Here is a 16,371-nt window from a genome sequence, read left to right as displayed (position 1 = left end):
GTTCAGTATGAGTATGACATGTACAGAGTATGTGATGGGTAGATGGTCTCCAGGAAATTCCCATGGTTTCCGTGGAGGATGAGAACCTCAGGGTCATCCTTAACTCAATAGCAAGTTTGGGGCCAGCTTGAGTTACAGGAAACACACTAAAAACAGGCATCCCTGCCAAAACCTCTAATCCCAACAGAAGCCAGAAATAGGACAATCTCTGTAAATTCAAGGCCAGCCTCATCTACATAGTGAGTTCCAGGCTAGCCTGATACATACAGTGAGCCTGTCTAATGCAAACAAGAACCCACTTCCATTTCTTTTCTCCTTTTGCCTTCTGCCTTTATGGTTGAATTTAAGATGTCTCAGGATTTTTCTTTATCATAGCATCCCACAGGAAAACTGCTGAAGTTTTTTGGGTTTTGTTTTGTTTTGTTTTTGTACTCCAGATTGAAGAGCAAAGGTCTTCTAGAATACTGAAAGTCAGGGGGAAAGGAGATGCAGTAGGGTTCCACTGATGGTAAACTTCTTTAATTCTATAAGTAGCCACTGAACTGAAGCCTGGTATACACTAGGCTCATGCTCTTAGGTAGATGACAGAACCAAGGACAGTTTCTTCAAAAGAAAGTTCCAAGGGAGCCAGGTGTGATGGGACAGGCCTTTAATCCCACCGCTTGGGAGACAAAGCAGGGGCATCTGAGTTTGAGGCCAGCCTGGGCTCTAGGGTTGGGGAGGTAACTCAATGTTACAGCACTTGTTTTGAATGTCTAAGGTTCTAAATTTGATACACGAGCCTGTGTGTGTGTGTATGTGTGTGTGTGTGTGTGAAAGAGAGAGAGAGAGAGAGAGGGAGGAGGAAGAGGAGGAGGGGAAGGGAGGCAGGGGAGAGAGAGATTAAGTTGGAACAAAGCATCCCCCCCTTAGGCATAGTAGCTCACACTTGTAATCTCAGCTCTTAAAAGGCAGAGAAGGTTCAGCAATTAAGAGCACATATTGCTCTTGCAGAGCACTGGAGTTTGGTTTCTACGAAATGGTTCACAACCACCTGTAATTCATGTGTGCAAGCACACATGAATACATACCCACACACACACATATATAACTAAAAGAAATTGTTAATTGGGGCTGGTGGATGGCTCAGTGGTTAAGGGTACTTTTAAAAAAAGATTTATTTATTTATTTATTGTATATGACTGCACTGTAGCTGTCTTCAGACACATCAGAAGAGGGCATCAGATCCCATTACAGATGGTTGTGAACCACCATGTGGTTGCTTGGAGGAATTGAACTCAAGACCTCTGGAAGAGAAGTCAGTGTTCTTAAAAGGGTACTTTCTTCAGAGGACCTGAGTTTGGTTGGACTGTACCCAGGCTGGGTAGCTTCAATTACCTGTGACTCCAACTCCAGGGGATCCAGTACCCTTTCTAGCATCCACAGGCACCTGTGTGAACACGTGTGAACAGAGACATGCACATATGTATATGTGTACATAACATTTTTTTTAATCTGGCATTTAGTCCATGTTAAGATAAATCTCAAAAAAAAAAAATGAAGTTCTCTTATATGTTAAACTTCTCTTGTATGTTAAGACAAATTTCAAAAACTAAACTGCATCCTCCTTGTGTGTATATCAGCTCTGTATTTACTACTCAGTTTCAGACCTACCCCAGGGTTTCAAGAGTAATCTTGACTTCTCAACAAATGTTTGGTAAAGTTTACCTAATTTTCCTGAATAAATATATATAATAAGTCCATTGTCAAGCTGTATGAAAGCTAGTTGCTGCATCATTAAACTTCAATTACAATTTTGGGCTGTATTGCTGTAAAAAAAATATTCTCCCATATAACCACACAACCATCACCACACTAAACACACACACATAGGCCATAGTGTGCCATTAGAAACCTAAACATGCTTGTGTCTTTCCATAATATTGGAACTTACCAATTACAAAACAAGCCACCTCCGTTTCATTGCCTGTCAGTCACCAATGAGTAAGTAATTCCCCTTCACAGACATGAATTGTCAATCACAGGTTCCTTTGTCCAGTCTCTTTAGCTATTTTTATTTTGGGTTTTTTGAGACAGTGTTTCATGGTGTAATGAGCCCTGGATGTCCTAGACCCCTTTGTAGACCAGGCTGGCCGTGAAGATCCACCTGCCTCCGCCTCTGCCTCTGCCTCCTGAGTGCTGGTCTTTAAAGGCCTGTACCACCATCCCTAGCCAGCTCTGTATTTTTAAGCTGTCTGTTCACAAATCTGTCAACAGACTGCATATAGGCTTGCCTGTCCTAAAACTGCCCTGCAGACCAGGCTGAACTCAAGTGATTCTGCCGCCTCTGCCTCCTGAGCATTGGGATTAAAAGCCTGTGCCGTTTAAAATACAAGTTCTTTGTACTTTTTTTTATTTTTTATTTTATTTTTTTTTTGGTTTTTTCAAGACAGGGTTTCTCTGTGTATCCCTGGCTGTCCTGGAACTCACTCTGTAGACCAGGCTGGCCTTGAACTCAGAAATCTGCCTGCCTCTGCTTCCCAAGTGCTGGGATTAAAGGCGTGTGCCAACACCGCCTGGCAACTTCTTTGTATTTTCAGACAATCTCATGGTATGGCTCTGGATGGCTTAGAATTTGCTATGCAGGCCAAGCTAGGCTTAAACTCCGGGAGATCCCTTGCCTCTGCCTGCAGAGTGCTGGATCAAAGGCCTGGTAATGTTTTAGTACAGATTTGAGATAAGGCAGTAAGAGACACACATGGACCTTAAGAACACTGTGCACCTAACTCTGGCTCTGGGCTTCTCACGAGATCATTTAAAAGCCATTTTCTCATACAAATTTAGAACTTTCTATCTTAATCACACTAACTACGATTATGTTACAGGAAACAATGATTTTATTTTCAATGTAACCAAAACTCCAAATCTAAAACTGTACTTGGGGGTCAAAGCAATGGCTCACAACTGTCTGTAATGGGATCTGATGCCCTCTTCTGGTGTATTAGGACAGCTACAGTGCACTCATATAAATTAAATAAAATGAATCTCTTAAAAACCAAAAACAAACCTGCACTTGGTATCTCACAATTATAATTTCAGCGTTGGACAAGTGGAGGCAGGAGGGTCAGGACGCCAAGGCCTACCTCAGTTAGCCTGACCTATAGATTACCTGTTTGAAAACAGCACAGGCGATGGTGGCACACGCCTTTAATCCCAGCACTTGGGAGGCAGAGGCAGGTGGATTTCTGAGTTCGAGGCCAGCCTGGTCTACTGAGTGAGTTCCAGGACAGCCAAGGCTATACAGAGAAACCCTGTCTCGAAAAAATACAAAACAACCCCCCCCCAAAAGAAAACAGCACAGGACAAACAAAAAAGAGGGAAGAAGCAAGAACACACACAAAACCTATAGAAAAGAATATTTTATTGAAACAGTTTCTCAATTAACAATGGAACAAAGTACAATCCGATTCAAACCTGTCCAACCAGCCTGAACTGCTAATGAAAGAACTCAAACACACAGGAGGGGACTTTGTAGGACCTTCAGGTCCCTCTGCCAATGTGGCAAAAAAAAAAAAAAAAAAAAAAAAAAAAAAAAAAAAAAAAAAAAAAAAAAAAGGGGGGGTGTGAGGGTGGGGGATAGAAAACACAAACTGACATATCAGGTTTGCTTTGCACCTGCACTGGAGTGGCCCTAGCTCCAGCTACAAGTGCAATACTGGAGGACAGGCACTCTAGGCATGTCTAGTGGGCAAGGGGCTCTCCTTCCTAGCAAAGTACACTGTCAAGTTGAACCCTGACCCCTATTCTTTACCCACAAAGCTTGCCTGAGAGCGAGGTGGCATTTTTACATTCACACCATGGTCTCTCTGTCCCCCAGGGTCTTGAGAAAGGGGCTCACAGTAGATAGCACATTTTTGGTCAGCCCAGGGGGAAGAAGGAAAGAGCATGAAGGGGTAGGTGTCACAGGAACTGGGGATGGCAAGGATGCCGAGTGCCTGCAGTATACTTGCACCCTTGTCAGCCACTCTCTGACTAGTACTGTTCTGGGCCCAACCCAGACGTGGCTACAGGGCTTTCCCTTCTTGCTTGCTTCCTGCTTGCTCCAGCCACCAGGGATTGCAGGAACCATGAGAACATATTTACTCTATAGACAGTCCAGATGAAAGGCTTTGGGCAAGAAAACCATAGCCCAGTCTGCACAGGGAAAGCAAGGACAGAAGAGCCAAGGAGGAAGGGGAAGGGGCTAGAAGACGCCGAAGAGAAAAGAGGCACTCAGAAACCAAGTGGGGCTGAGGCTCTGCAGACACTGGCCCAAACAGGACACTGATTTTGTGGAAGAGGAAAAGATGAAAGAAAGGATGCTGAGAAGACTGGCCACTCTCCAGTGACCCATGACATCCTTCCCATTACCAGGTCTCCAACAACCACTGGCAGCCATTCTCTCACTTACCCACAGGCAAAGAATTAAGACATAATAGTGATTTTCCCCAAACACAGGGCCAGAGAGTAGGAGACCCGAGGGTGGGGCTGGGCACAGGACCAGAGCCGGCATTGGAGTTACTCCAGGATGTTGAACAGCCACCTCCTGTCCCAGCTGAGAAGGAACTTGAGCCCGTGACGGCACCAACCCCCACTCCAACCCTGATGTATAATAAATAGAGGTGGTAGGAGAAGGGGCTGGAGGCAAGGGGGAAGCAGGAGCTGGGGTTATAGTTCATCGTTCTTCAAAGGCCGCTTCTGTCCTGCCGCCTGCTCTTCCTGCTCAGATTCTGTGGTGGGGGAGGGGAGGGAGAGGAGCAGTGAAGGCTCAACAGTCTGATCTTTCCCTCCAACCCTAACAAGCTGCCCCGCGCCCCAGGCTTCCCTCTTACCAGCTCCAGGACCTCCCAATTCCAGAGGCTCAGAGTCTGCTGCTTCCGTACCTGCATTTTAGAAGGAAAAGGCCAGTCAGTAAACAAGTGAGATGCTACAAATCCAGTTGGTAGATACATGAGATGTGTGAGCCACATCTGGGGTGTCTCCCTTTTTTCTTTTTTCAATTTTTATTTAATGTTTATGGTTGTTTGATGTGCATTTACCTCTGAGCCATCTCCCCAGCCTGTCTTTGCCTTTGTTTTCTTCCAAAGAAAAAAATGCTTCTAAAAACTAAAGGCCACCCACATTCACTGACCTGAAATAGGCCATGCTTGCCAGTTTGCCTGCCCCCAGACTAGTGAAGTGACCCATTCCCCAGATCCCCAACTCACCAGTCTCTTCTTTGTCAGGTTCTAAAATGGGCTTCGCTTCTTCAGTCTGGCCTGGAGGGAAACCACAAGTTAGAGGCAGTCCTAGGTGGGAGAGGTAGGTGGCCTCTGACTGCTCACAGGAGCTGGAGCCAAGCATCGTCTCTCCTCACCTGCAGGTGGAATGACCTTTTCCTCTTGGTCACCAGCACTGGCATTGAGGGGAGGTTCTGTCCGGGTGCCATTCTTGTCCTTGGGCCGTGGCCGGGGTTTGGTAAACTTGGCCTTATTGAGTAGATACTGGACCTCACGGTCCAGGGCCATCATTTTGGCCTCAATGTCTTTTGAAAGCAGCACAGGCTTCTCTGTGGCAGGAAGCTTGGCCTGCTCGGCCAGAGTTGCATTCTTCCAGGCCTGGAGATGAAGCCAGGGAAGACTCAGAACTAGCCACAGGTGGGGCACGTTCACTCTCATCATCCCAGGATACCAACTAAAGTGCACAGTTATATATTACAAGAAATTACCCAGGTGTCATTGATGACTTTCTCTAACGTTGTCATCTCCACCTCAGTGAAGATCTGGTCCATCTCTGGGATGAGCCGGGCACCCCTAGAAGCCAAAGAGGAAAAGATCAGCCTAGGGCAGAAGAGCAGAAGTTGGCAGAAAGGGGACTCATGGTGTCAGCACGACTACACAAAGAAACACAGCGCAGAAAACACTCACTTGAGGAAAATGCTGGAGTGGTTGAGGAGATTATCCAGCGCTGAAAGCCGCTCTGGCCACTTCTTACGCTCTTCCACCCGAAAAAACAGCCCCTGGCACAGCTTTCTCAGCTCGGCCAGCTTGTCCTTCAGCATCTGACGGACATGACGAGGAAGAGGAGGGAGGGTTCAAGTGGTAGCAGGAGCATCCTGGACCCAGCCCTGCATCTTGCTTCATGTCCTGACACCCCAGCTCTTCTCACTCTGGCCTAGCAGTGGGGACCGGGGTGAGGAGTTGGGGGCACGGGCAGCACTCTCATCTGCCTGCCACATTCCAGAAGACCACTCACCACAGTGGTTGCTCCAAATCCCTCATCCTCCAGCCAGGTAGAAGTGGCACTGAGTTTCCCAGAGATCTCCTCCCGTTGTTCCTCAGTGGACACTTCCTGGTACTCAGGTTGGTATAGCTTGTCCTGTAAAGGACACAAATCCATGCATTCAGTGAGCTTTGGGGGAAGGATCAGAGCCACATGTCCTTACACAGATGTTCCAGGGAGGCAGGGAGTGCTTGCTGCCCCTTGCCTGCTAACCTGAGTCTCAAAGATAAAAGCTTCCAAGCTGTTGGCAGCTTTCTCTCTTTCCTGCTTTTCCAGGTCTCGCAGGGTCAAGTCCTCAAGTCTGTGGGATGAAAAGGCAGGGAGAGGTGGGGTTGGAACTGGGGGCCTTCCAGGACCACCTTTTCATACCCTGCTCATCTTCCACACATGCCAGCACTTACTTCTGCACAGAACGGGCCAGCTCACCCTCTGGCAGGTCTGGCAGGTCCAAGACAGACAGCTCCACACCTATTTCCTCCACCATTTTCTGCTTCCGGGCAGGTTTCTGCTTTTTTTCTTGCTCAGGAGCTGGAGAGGCACCCTCAGGCCCTGCCTGCCCTTTCTCATTGGGCTTCTGAGTAGAAAGAGCAGGGATGTAAGGAAAACCATCAGCTGTCTGCTCCTCTACAAGGCCTGATGGACGTGGCTGCCACACAGCATCAGCCCTGGACTCCACCCTCTCCCTCAGCAGGTGCCTCACCTGGGCCTCAGACTTGTCACCACCGTCTTTTTCCTCAGGTTTTTCTCCCTCACGGGCTGCATCCCCTTTGGGCTCAGAGGGTGGAGGCTGAGGGGTCTCCTCTGCCGGGGCCGCAGCCTCCTCCTTGAGCTCCCCCTGCTCTGCAGGCTCGTCTTTGCTCCCCTCAGCAGGGCTCTCCTCTTCCTCCTGGGAGATGAGAACCCCACAAGTTATACCCATCATCAGCTGAGCCTATGACCGCACTTGGCCTTGACCCTCTCAGCTCCTCTGTGTGAACGGGGCACTGCTCAGCATAACGCCTGGGCAAGCAGATGATACCTGTGGGCTGCTGGGATTCCAGAGATACAAGAGGACAGAGGGCAGGCGGTAATGAGACTGAGCCTCCGGCAGTGGCTCACATCTAATGAGGCGGCGGCAGGGCAGCCTGCCGTAGGTGAGGGATGAAGACCACTGAGGCTCACAAGTCCAGGCAGCTGGGAGTCCTGCCCGACTCTGCTTCCACCTCCATCTCCCCAGCCCAGCTGCTTGCTAGTCTGCTTCTCTGCCCTTACCTGTACAGCATCAGTGCCATTCTCTTTGGCATCTGATGAAGTACCACCACCAAACAGGCTGGAAATGGTGTTGCCAAGCTCTAGAGGGAAGAAGCAGAGGGGTCCATGAGGGAATCACGCGGCAGCCCCACTTCTTCCCCAGAACAACGACACCACCTCCCCAAGCAGGCATGCGCGCTTCATCTTGCTTGCTGGCACACAGGAGCCCGTGTTCATCTTACTGGTAAGAGTAGATTCTTCCTCTGGGCTGGCCTCCACCAGGGTCTCAAATACGGACTCCACCTATTTTGAAATGGTTTAAAAAAAAAAAAAAGTGTAATAATCCATGTTGTTCCCTATGTTGCATATCACCCATTAGGAACACAACGTGACTTGCAACTGTGAGGACCTACAGTCTCATCTTCCTTTTCTGAGACTCCTGGATAGCCAATCCCCCCTTTACATGGCAGCCCTCTCAGGACAGGCTCCCTCCCTCCCATTCCTCTTAGAGCCCTCCACGTCTCCACTTGGTAATACAATGGACCATTTTCCCAGTGTGCCAGAAAATACTAATTCAAAAACTTTTTTTTGACACAGGGTTTCTCTGTATAACGGAGCCCTGGCTGTCCTAGAGTCACTTTGTAAACCAAGCTGGCCTCTGTACCAACACACCTACCTCAAAATTACTCTTTAGAAGCCGATTAAGCCGGGCAGTGGTGGCGCACGCCTTTAATCCCAGCACTTGGGAGGCAGAGGCAGGAGGATTTCTAAGTTCAAGGCAAGCCTGGTCTACAGAGTGAGTTCCAGGATAGCCAGGGCGACACAGAGAAACCCTGTCTCGAAAAACCAAAAAAAATTAAAAAATTAAAAAATAAAAGCTGCCAACTTATTTAGGGGCTGAAGAGGTGGCTTGGCAGCAAAGAGCAAGGACTGGTATTATAGGCCCCAGGTCTGATGCTGAGTGCTGACACAGTAGCTCACACCCATCTCTAATTGCAGCACCAGGGGATCTGACTCCCTCCTCTGGCCTCCTGGGGCATCAGACATACACATGATGCAGACACATGTGCAGGCAAACCACCCACACACATTTTATTTTCAATTGAATTAAAGAAGAAAGGAGTTTCTCTGGACTGGCAAGATGGCTCAGTAGGTAAAGGTGCTTACTCTCACCAAAGACCAACTAGTTTCCTGTTTCCTCTGTCTCTATGTCTGCTGTGGCAGGCTTGCATTCCATCCCCATTATATACACACATACTAAAAAAATCTTAAGGGCTTGGAAAGATGTCTCAGGGTCCAATTCCCAGCATCGACAACCACCTGTTGATGTATCCAGTTTTAGGGGATCCAATATCCTCTTAGCCTTCATGGGCACCAGACACATAAATGGTGCACAGACATATACCCACACATTGTTTAAATCTGCATTTCCCTCTAAGCAAGTTACAGAGACCATTAGCATGTGCTGGTCACAACGAGCCCCATTGTTACACTGTGTCTGAAGCCAAGAATCATCTGATCTGCTTCCAAAATGCTTTCTGGTTATCTTGTGGAACCCACTCTGAGAAAGGCTGGTGGGTCCAGGGTTCACCCCTAGCCAGATAAGGTTCCCCTTTGCTCTCACCCTGTCTAAACTGAGCACCCCGCTCTCATCCAGGTTAAAGTGGGCCTTGATGCCTTTGGACTCATAGTCGGGATATTTCTTGAAGCTCTCTCCCACACCTTTTAGTTTCACTGTGGTCAGGTTCTGGGAGCCAAATACCCTGGTTGGGGGGAAAAGAAATGAGTTTGAGGAGATCCACCTGGCCCATCACTAACTCCAGACCACATGGCCTGCAGGCATGAGATGTCAGGGCCCCTACCCAGGACTGGGAAACATGGACCCTCTCCCTAAGACAAGCTGTTCACAATGTCACCCCAAGCCACCTTCAGCCCTTCAAGTGCCACATTCCCCTCCCCATCCTGAGATCATCTGGCAGGCACACCTCCCACACCCTGGAGGTGCCATCCTGCCCCCGCCCCTCACCGAAGATCCTCAGGCCCCAGGAAGCCCAGGTCACCGTAGTTGATGTGGAAGTTGAAATCATGGCTGTAGCGGTTAAAGGTGATGACTTTGCGCTGAGGGTAGGGCCCCATTCGGGAGAAGAGCACACGCTTATTGTGCTTCAGGCTTCGGAGCCCAGGCTCCTCCTCCACCTCCCTTGTGAACTCCACCTACAGAACAGGCAAGGAGAAGGTGCACTGGAGAAGCAGGGAAAGTGCATTAGGTCGGGATGAGGGAATAGGATCTCTCAACCTAAAGAAAAAGGGACAGCTTGAGGTGAATAGAGATCTCACTTGGAGGAGAGAAGGGAGTGTGTCACCAGGTCGAGCTTACCAGGATGGGGTAAATGACAGCATCACGCACAACAAATGGCTTCACTTTGAAGGCCTTGCTGAGTGCCGCTGCCTGGTACACAGCCCCCATGGCAGCTGCTTCATCTGCATTGATGTTCTTTCCGAGTTCCTCCCTAGGAGACACAGCCTTAGTATTATGTCCCTGGAGTGGGTTCTCCCTCCCTCACCGTGTAGGTGCCCAGCCTACAGCCCCATGCCTACTGCGACACCACACTCACTTGCCCACAGGTGCCCAGCCTATAGCCCATGCCTACTGCCACACCACACTCACTTGCCCACAGGTGCCCAGCCTGCAGCCCCATGCCTAGCTGCGACACCACACTCACTTGCCCACAGGTGCCCAGCCTACAGCCCCACGCCCACTGCGACACCACACTCACTTGCCCACAGCCTTCAGCAGCACCTCTTGAACCTTGGGAACACGAGTGGCCCCACCCACCAGGATCACCTGCTCAATCTGATCCTGCAGAAGGGGAAGATGAGGTGCACGTTAATGCCCTCTCCCTCCGACACTCTGTGGGTGTGCTCTGCTCTCCCGTAGGCACATCTGTCTCCCCCATCCCTCACCAAGCTCATCTCTGCACTCTGCAGGGCCTGCTGCACAGGCCCAGGCACTCGATCAAACAAATCTGCACACAGCTCCTCAAACTCCACTCGAGTTACTTTTGCCTTGAAGTCCACATCATCCATCAAGCCCTCAATCTGTGGGAAGAGGAACAAGGGTCAGGTCTGCTCTCTGGGCAAAAGAAGATGGAAATCAAAAGAACAGAACAGGACTCTCCATGCCCATGGACAGAAGCCACAAAGCTCTTCTCTAGAAGGTCCCATGTGGGTACCTGTGCCATGTGATCAGCATTGGCACTCAGGACGGTTTTAAGCCGATTGGCTTCCCGAAGCAGTTTGGCCATGGCACGGGGGTTTTCCCGAACATCCTTGGCTTTCTGGCCTTTGCGCTGTTCATTGAAGAGCTTAGCCAGGTGTTCTCGAAGCCGGAGCTCCATCTCCAGGCCACCCAGGGTGCGGTCAAATCTGTTCAAGAAAAGGAACAAGTACAGTGTGAGGACAGAGACGACCCTCCCTGTATCACAAGAGAGGACTGCGCTGCCTGCAGTTCCCTACAGCACACGGCAATTTAAGAGCAGCTCACCTCCCTAGTCACTCGGCATATTCCTGAGCATCAAGCATTTGAATGTAAGCGACAAGGAGAACAGGAGGACACAGCTCCCTGCTGTTAAGAAATGTATAATCTAATGAAGAATAACCTCCTAGATGCGAAATCACAGACGCCACAAAAAAGACACACCCAGCATCTGTGAGTTTGAGGCCAGTCTGCTCTACATACAGACTCCCAGGCCAGCCAGGGTTACACAGTGAGACCCTGTGTATTGAAGACAAATGAAGAAAAGCAGAAAAGGCTAGCGGAATGCACATAGGAAGTCTGCACTACTCAAAGAGTAGTCAGAGAGGACAGTGAAGCACAATCTAGACAGAAGGAATAGTTTTGCTAAAGACCGCAAGGTAGGAAGAGGTAGTACATTCAAAGCTCTGAAGGGTGACAGATATATTCTTTAAAAATTCTTTAATTCATCTCCATGCAGTTCATGCTTTTACACCCAGCATGTGGGAGGCAGAGACAGGTGAATCTCTGAGTTCTAGGCCAACCTGGTCTATACAAAGTTCCATGACAGCCAGGACTATGCAGAGAGAGCTCCAAAAAATAAAAACACATCCATGAAAGAGCTCAGGCACAGCTGCAGCAGGCAGGGCTCAACAGGTGTGAGGAGAGCACTGAAGATACGGATTACTGATATATTGGCATTTTATTTATCTCTTTATTGGTGAGTCTAGGACCCATGAACACTAGGCAAGACCCCAGAATAGAGCTACTGTCCTTACACCAGGATTTTAAGAGAGCCTCCTAGCTGAACAGTGAGGAGCTGAAAAGGTCTTTTTTCATACAGGGTCTCATGTATTCTATGTTTTTTTTTTTTAATTTATTTATTTATTTAATGTATATGAGTACACTGTTGCTGTCTTCAGACACACTAGAAGAGGTCATCAGATCCCATACAGATGGTTGTGAGCCACCATGTGGTTGCTGGGAATTGAACTCAGGACCTTTGGAAGAGCAGTCGGTGCTCTTAACCACTGAGCCATCACTCCAGCCCTCATGTATTCTATGTTGCACTAGTACCCCATATGTAGTTACAGATGATTTCGCATTTCTGACCCTCCGGCCTCTACCTCGCCAGTGCTAGAATTATACTCCATTGCCTTAAGAAGAGTTTTGTTGTTATTTTTTAAATCCTGTAGGTGACAAGACAGAGAGGACTGCCAGAAGTTTCTGACCAACCTGAACACAGAAAGTTTCAGGGACATACAGTTTAGTAGCAGAACGTTTGTGTAGCGTGTGTGAGACTCTAGTCAACTTCAGTAAAAATAGGGAATTGGTAGGGCAGTGTTGGTGCAGCGTGTGCCTCTAATCCTAGTAACTAGGAAGGAAGAGACACAACTGGATCTCTGTGAGTTCAAGGCCAGCCTGATCTATCAGCCAGAGTGAATTTCAGGACAGCTAGGGATACATAGAGGTACCCTGTCTCGAAACATCAAAACCAAAACCAAACAGAAACCAAAGAGGGGAAGACAGACAATGACAGTGATATAACATGTCAGGAATCAAATGTCCCTCCCTCCTGCTTTCATGTCTTCTTTGGGAGCAGCCCCTTCAGAAACCCAGGGAGTATTCCTTTAGGGATCAGAAAAGGCACTTGAAATCCAGGAGACACCTCTCCCTCGGGTCTCTGTAACCTACCCCACACCCCGGATCTGCAGCTGTGGTTGCATCCCAGCCTCCTTAGTCTTCACCGTTTGGTAGGTCACGATGGTGCACACAGTGCTGCCTGAGCCCATGTCATAGAACATGACATTCTGTGGAGACACCAAGGATACTGTCATGGGAACCTATTAGGGAAGCCAAGTTAGGCGTGGTGGTTCACACCTTCAATTCTAGTACTCAGGAGCAGAGGGCAGGTAGGTCTCTCTGAGTTCATGGCCAGCCTGGTCTACAGTGAGTTTCAGGATAGCCAGTGCTATGCAGAGAAATCCTGTCTCATCCCTCCCACCCAACCAAGAAAAAAAACCCAAAATGAAGAGATGGTTCATCAAATGCAGGATACCTGTCTACTTGTCTGCCTGAAAACCAAAAGCTGTCATCCTTCATAAAGCTGACCAACTTCAATGGGTACCGAAAGGCAGCTACTTGTCACAATTTGTCAAGGGATGGCCATGCAAACAAGACGCAAAATGGGTCAAGGCTCCTCCCTCCTCAGACTCAACGTCCTGGTCCTGTGTATCTAGTGGCCAGGAGGCCTCCCTGGCTCACCTGTGCAGTGGAATTGATATCTTTGCGGCGGAAGACGCCATAGCTGAGGGCTGTGGCGGTGTTGTCATTGATGAGCTGCAGCACCTTGAGGCCAGCCATGCGAGCAGCCTGCAGCACAGCTCGGCGCTCAGCCTGGTTGAAAAAGGCTGGCACGGTGATCACTGCATCCTTAATGGGTTGTTCTACAGAGGACAAAAGATCAGGAGCTCACCAACTCCAAACCTCAGACCAGGACTTCCAAACAGTAGCACTGGCTCTGAGCCGGGTAATTAACTCTCTTACTGGGCCTCCCCGTCCTCTACATACTAGATGCCGGCAGCAGATCTCAAGCTTGGGACAACCAAACGTGTTCAGGCATGGTCCAATTTTCAGTGAGAAATAAGAGGCTCTGCCTGACATTCACCGTGTGACATTCATTGGGGAAGTCACACTGCCACCAGCACCACCTTGATGCTCACCTGCAAAATCTTCAGCCAATGAACGGGAGTAGTTCAGAACCATGCCCAGCACCTCCTCAGGAGAGAACTGCAGCTGCCTGAGGAGAGGAGGAGTTGAGGCATGGGAAGGCAAACACCAAACCCAATAATCACCAACACATGCCAACAAGGGGCTACCTTCCCTCTCTAGACACTCACGGACTGATCTGGAAGCGCACAGTCTGCCTCTGTGGGTCAACGTTTAGCTCATGTTCTGGGAAACGGGACCGATAAAGGGCCACGTGAGGATTGTCCGCCTGTTTTCCAAGGAGGTGTTGGAAATAACGGAGCGTAGCCTTTGGGTTCTTGATGGCCTGAAAGGAGAAGATGCAGCAGGTTCTTAGGCCCAAGTTTACCTTAGCTAGCCTCTACTTCATCCAGCTAGATAAGAGGCTAGCCTCTGGGGGAACCAATCTGGCGAGGGCTGTCACTCACCATGCCGGCTGCACTATCACCTAAAAACCTTTCATTTTCTTTCAAGGTCACAGTCACGGGAGTTTTCCTCCGAGATTCCCTAAGAAAAAGCAGCATTAGCCTAGGTGCCTGCAGCCGAGAATAAAGCTGGAAGCCTCCAGATCTCACACCCGGGGCCCCAGCCACCACAGGCTGAAGGGGGCACTATAAACTATATACACAGCTGACACAGATCTACTCTTACTTGTTCAATACAATCTCCATGGGCACTCCGGGCTTGACAATGGCCACCTTCATAGATTCACTGCCCAGGTCTACAGACATGACAGCCAATGTGTCTGAAGGAAAGACAGAAAGTAAGTATCTGTCAGTTCACTGCTTCCCACACCTTCCTGCTTTCCTAAGCTAAATCAATGAAAGCAGCCTGCTTTCCATGGCAAAGACAAAGAAAAAAATGGCTAGATCCAGCAACCCTAAACACCGTGGGCCCTCTCATTCTTCCATTTACTCTTCTTTGACACCTTTGCCAGGTACATACCGCTCAGTGCCAACAGGTCTGCCAAGAGGATAGCCACCAAGGCCCAACAGAGTAGCCTCCTTGGCCTCTGCCTTCTTACTGTGGCTGCCATTGTGACCCTGATGGAGAAGGAAAAACACTTGTAACTGGATGCTGAATGAAGAAGGAAACAGAACCACATCCCAGAACAGACAAGCTCTAAGATTCTTATCTGCTGTACTCTTGGCTAAAAGCACTGCAGCTCGCACCCCTTCTCTTTCTTCCTGAGGAGTTTCAATTATTTTAAACAAACTCCTAAGTGTCTCATATTGGGGCTGAAGCAAAAGGGCCCTCCACCACTTATCTAGACAAATAAGAAGGTTTGACCTTTTTTTCCGTCAACGTACAGGCAACTAATTGCCACACCACAGCACTGTACCTGTCAAATACCTGGAGCTTGGCCAGGACCCTCGAAATCTGCTCAACTACCTCACTCCTGGAGCTGCCCTGGTGGCAGGGAAAGCCAGGCTGAGCCTGGACAGGAGCTGAAAGGTGATGACGTTGGGGATGGCTGGCATGTTAGGGTCTGTCCCCTTCTCTGCATCCCTTGAGCATTGTGCGACCCAACCTCCTTGCCCATCCCACTCCTGGGACCCCGCTGCCTACGCAGACGTTGTGCGAGCTAAGATTACTAGCCAGGTAAGTGTTCACCTAGACCTCACCTGACGAAGGTGGAAGATCCCACGCCCAGAAATGGATTCCGGCCCACCCCGAGCGCGAGGGGGCAGCTCAGCGCCTGAACATCAGGGCCGAAGGGACCGGTGTCCGTGAGGCCCTCGCTCCTGCTACCGGCCCGCCCCCGAAGCTAGCACGCTGCCTCCCCTAGGAGCCGCGGCCCGGCGGCTGCTCCATCCTCACCCCCGCTCCCTCTGGCCTTCAGCTTCTGCGCCCCTCGCTCCGGAATCAACGCGGCGAGGACGTACCCACACGGCCAGCAGTACGACCCCAACCCCAGGCCCTTCACAACTCCCCTTCGTTTGCAAACTGTTACAGTGGCCACCAACCTCTCAGCGGCGTCTCGCGCACCAGCCGGCCCCGGACGCGGCGCACGCTCATTGGCGCCTCCGCTGCCCGGCCCTGCGCCGCGCACCTGGCCCCGCCCCCGAGACCCTGCGCGAGTGCCCATTGGTCCACGTAGAAGACCCGCCCCTCCCCGGCCCCGCCCCCGAGGACGCAGCTGGGCCTGAGTACCGGTTGGGACGAAACTGCCGGAGCGGACTGCGGATTGGGCCACGTCACGGTTCGCGGCCGGGTTGCTGCTCGCGGGACTTCTGCCAGCCTTGGTGCTAGACGCTTCGATGCGGAACCCCGCGTGGGAGCAGGTGTTCTCGTGGATCGCGAAGACCTCGGCCCTCTTCCGGTTACCTGGGAGATCCGCGCGAAGCTGCATTCGCTGCGGCGACGCGGAAGAGGCGGGTCCGTGTGCCCTGGGCTTGGGCTAGATATCAGAGGACGCCAGCCTTCTGGTTTCATTGAAAAACCTAAGCCACAAAAATGGTGTTCGCTGATGGGCCAGGGACAAACCGTGTTTGCGACAGAACTTGGCTTTAACTCTGAACCCCAATAGTAGGAGAGACAATATTCCAAACTAAAAAATAAGACTTTAATTGGCTTGACCTTTGGTACTGTTACGGTTT

The 16,371-nt window shown here is 50.0% G+C and overlaps 1 protein-coding gene across 4 annotated transcripts; it reads right to left on the bottom strand.

Moving 5' to 3' along the window:
• Nucleotides 1-3,383: 3,383 nt before the first annotated feature.
• On the bottom strand, nt 3,384-15,823 carry Hyou1 (hypoxia up-regulated 1). 4 transcript variants are annotated; one of them, XM_076924876.1, is made up of 26 exons: nt 15,739-15,823; nt 14,717-14,814; nt 14,423-14,516; nt 14,200-14,278; nt 13,924-14,078; nt 13,747-13,823; nt 13,289-13,470; nt 12,719-12,834; nt 10,743-10,935; nt 10,474-10,608; nt 10,287-10,369; nt 9,887-10,019; nt 9,536-9,723; nt 9,134-9,272; nt 7,752-7,812; nt 7,531-7,610; nt 6,980-7,165; nt 6,681-6,853; nt 6,493-6,580; nt 6,253-6,375; nt 5,925-6,058; nt 5,726-5,810; nt 5,375-5,615; nt 5,226-5,276; nt 4,851-4,901; nt 3,384-4,748 (listed from the first exon to the last, which is right to left on the bottom strand). In XM_076924876.1, exons 2-26 carry the CDS (start codon nt 14,805-14,807, stop codon nt 4,687-4,689), a joined length of 3,000 nt encoding a protein of 999 aa, XP_076780991.1. In that variant the 5' UTR covers nt 14,808-14,814; nt 15,739-15,823; the 3' UTR covers nt 3,384-4,686. The 4 variants fall into 4 exon arrangements, with proteins under 4 accessions (XP_076780991.1, XP_076780992.1, XP_076780990.1 ...); XM_076924877.1 differs by lacking the exon at nt 15,739-15,823 and adding an exon at nt 15,593-15,732; XM_076924875.1 differs by lacking the exon at nt 15,739-15,823 and adding an exon at nt 15,397-15,728.
• Nucleotides 15,824-16,371: the final 548 nt, after the last annotated feature.

The sequence above is a fragment of the Arvicanthis niloticus genome, chromosome 26, assembly GCF_011762505.2.
Source record: "Arvicanthis niloticus isolate mArvNil1 chromosome 26, mArvNil1.pat.X, whole genome shotgun sequence".
NCBI classification, from domain to species: domain Eukaryota; kingdom Metazoa; phylum Chordata; class Mammalia; order Rodentia; family Muridae; genus Arvicanthis; species Arvicanthis niloticus.
This window is presented reverse-complemented; position numbering and strand designations above follow the sequence as displayed.